This window comes from Sipha flava, unplaced genomic scaffold, assembly GCF_003268045.1.
Source record: "Sipha flava isolate LNK unplaced genomic scaffold, YSA_version1 17385_pilon_pilon, whole genome shotgun sequence".
Classification (NCBI taxonomy): Eukaryota; Metazoa; Arthropoda; class Insecta; order Hemiptera; family Aphididae; genus Sipha; species Sipha flava.
The window spans coordinates 1-1975 of NW_020271966.1; the positions used below are offsets into that span (position 1 = coordinate 1).

A 1975-nucleotide genomic window follows, 5' to 3' on the forward strand; every position below is an offset into this window, starting at 1 on the left:
TTTTTTGGAATCCAATTAAAAATTATATTTCAATATAATAGATTACGAAAATGTTTTTATTCTATTTAATGCTTCAAATATTTTAAGTTTAAAATGAAGTAATATTCTAAGTTATTTGTGTTGTTTGTTATAAATACATTTATTTAAATATCAAAAATATATCGAATCACTGGTACTGAATTCCTTTTCGTTTAAACTATTACATTTAATATTAATAAATATTACCTTTGTTTCAGACAAACCACCGACTATCTGGGATGATTATTTCCATGAAAATCAGGCAAACATGAGGTACAGATACTTTATAGACATGCCAAATCACGTTTTTGAACATTTTAAGCAGAAGGACGTCGAACCGAGGTTAGTGGATATGTACAAAGGGATGGCCATATACGAAGTACCGTCGAGTGCTGTGGAAGACGGAACATGTTTCAATTTCAATGGAGATATAGCTGCAGACTCGTACCACAAAACAGACGTTGACATTCAATTACTCAAAGAATTGGGTGTTAGTACTGAACGTAGTCAAGGAACCATCTCAATGAGAACATTAGATTACTATTAATTGGAACTGCATTTTCAGGTTCAAACTTATCGTTTTACCATATCTCCCACTAGAATCATTCCGGAAGTGCACGACCACTTGCCGGGAAAGGGTGGAATAAAATACTACAATTACCTAATTGATAAGTTAGTGGAAAATGGAATAACACCAGTGGTAAATAAGATCGGTTTTTAAGGGTTTTTTTTTTCTTTAAAATTTTACCTATTGACGCACTACTATGAAAATATTATGAATCTTTATAACATATTATGAAAATCTAGAAAAAGTGTATTTTCAAATATCCATAAGCTATTAATAATTTTATTACAATAAAAACTAATCGACAATCAATGAGCCGACATAAAAATAGGATTTTTATACCTTATTTATTTACCTTATAATTTATGTTCTGATATCATTTGTATTTATCTGTATACAACTACGTATGCTTATGACAAATTAGACTAATGAAAACATTGGTAACCAATTATCACCTACGATAACAATAATTGTTAATATTGAATATAAAGCATAATTTCAGGTAAATTTGTACCATTACGATGCAGGTGTAAATTATAACCTTATTGGAGGGATGACGAATAGTGCAACATATAAGTTCTACGAAAATTACGCCAGAATTTGCTTTAAAGTTTTTGGAGACCGAGTAAGATATATTTTGGTTATTAAAATAATAATACAGAATCTTTTATATATTATAATATAATTGATCGATATTACATGTGCAAATATAGGTGAAACATTGGATAACGTCTTCTGACATTTGGTTAGCCGCTGAAGGGTATAGTTCCGAGCATTTCGCTCCTGGATTTCAGGAAAAATCATTCAGCGGATTTTCCGATTACGAAGTAATTCATCACTGTTTCGTTTCAATGGCTAAAGTATATAGGATTTACAACACAGAGTTTAAAGAAAAACAAAAAGGTGATTGATTTTGTTTAGCATTGATATAATATGGCGATCAAAAAACAATATCTCATTCGATTTAACGATAATTTATTAATGTTAATATACTACAAACGTTTTAGGGAAAATGGGTTACTGCATTGATACAATGTGGTTTTATCCACAAGATCCAAATAATCCGGAACATCAAAAGTGTGCTGAGCGTGCACGAAAATTAACGTTTGGTGCTCTCATGGATGTCTTCAGAACGGGTCAATATTCGAACGAGATGTTGGAGAGCGTCAAGGCGACTAACGAACGGGAAGGAATACGGGTTGATCGCATTAAACAATTTACGGCGCAAGAACAAGAATTAATTAAAGGTTCGTTTGATTTTGTAATGGTCAACTATTTCTCCAGCGTAAAAGTTCGACCAATGACCTCTGAGGAACGAGACACAGAACCCAATCGTAAGAGAAGGGATCGAGGATATTACATAAATGTTGACAGCATAACACCAACAGATGT

General features: G+C 31.9%; 1 protein-coding gene across 1 annotated transcript in view; it reads left to right on the forward strand.

Annotated features, from left to right (window-relative positions):
• Positions 1 to 242: 242 nt before the first annotated feature.
• LOC112680069 (furostanol glycoside 26-O-beta-glucosidase-like) overlaps positions 243 to 1975 on the forward strand; it is a gene marked incomplete at both ends in the record, with an annotated part of 3206 nt that continues 1473 nt past the window's right edge. The window contains 5 exon segments of the mRNA XM_025550061.1: positions 243 to 508; positions 584 to 718; positions 1086 to 1208; positions 1297 to 1486; positions 1591 to 1781. Of these exon segments, the coding sequence (XP_025405846.1) occupies positions 243 to 508; positions 584 to 718; positions 1086 to 1208; positions 1297 to 1486; positions 1591 to 1781 (905 nt within the window).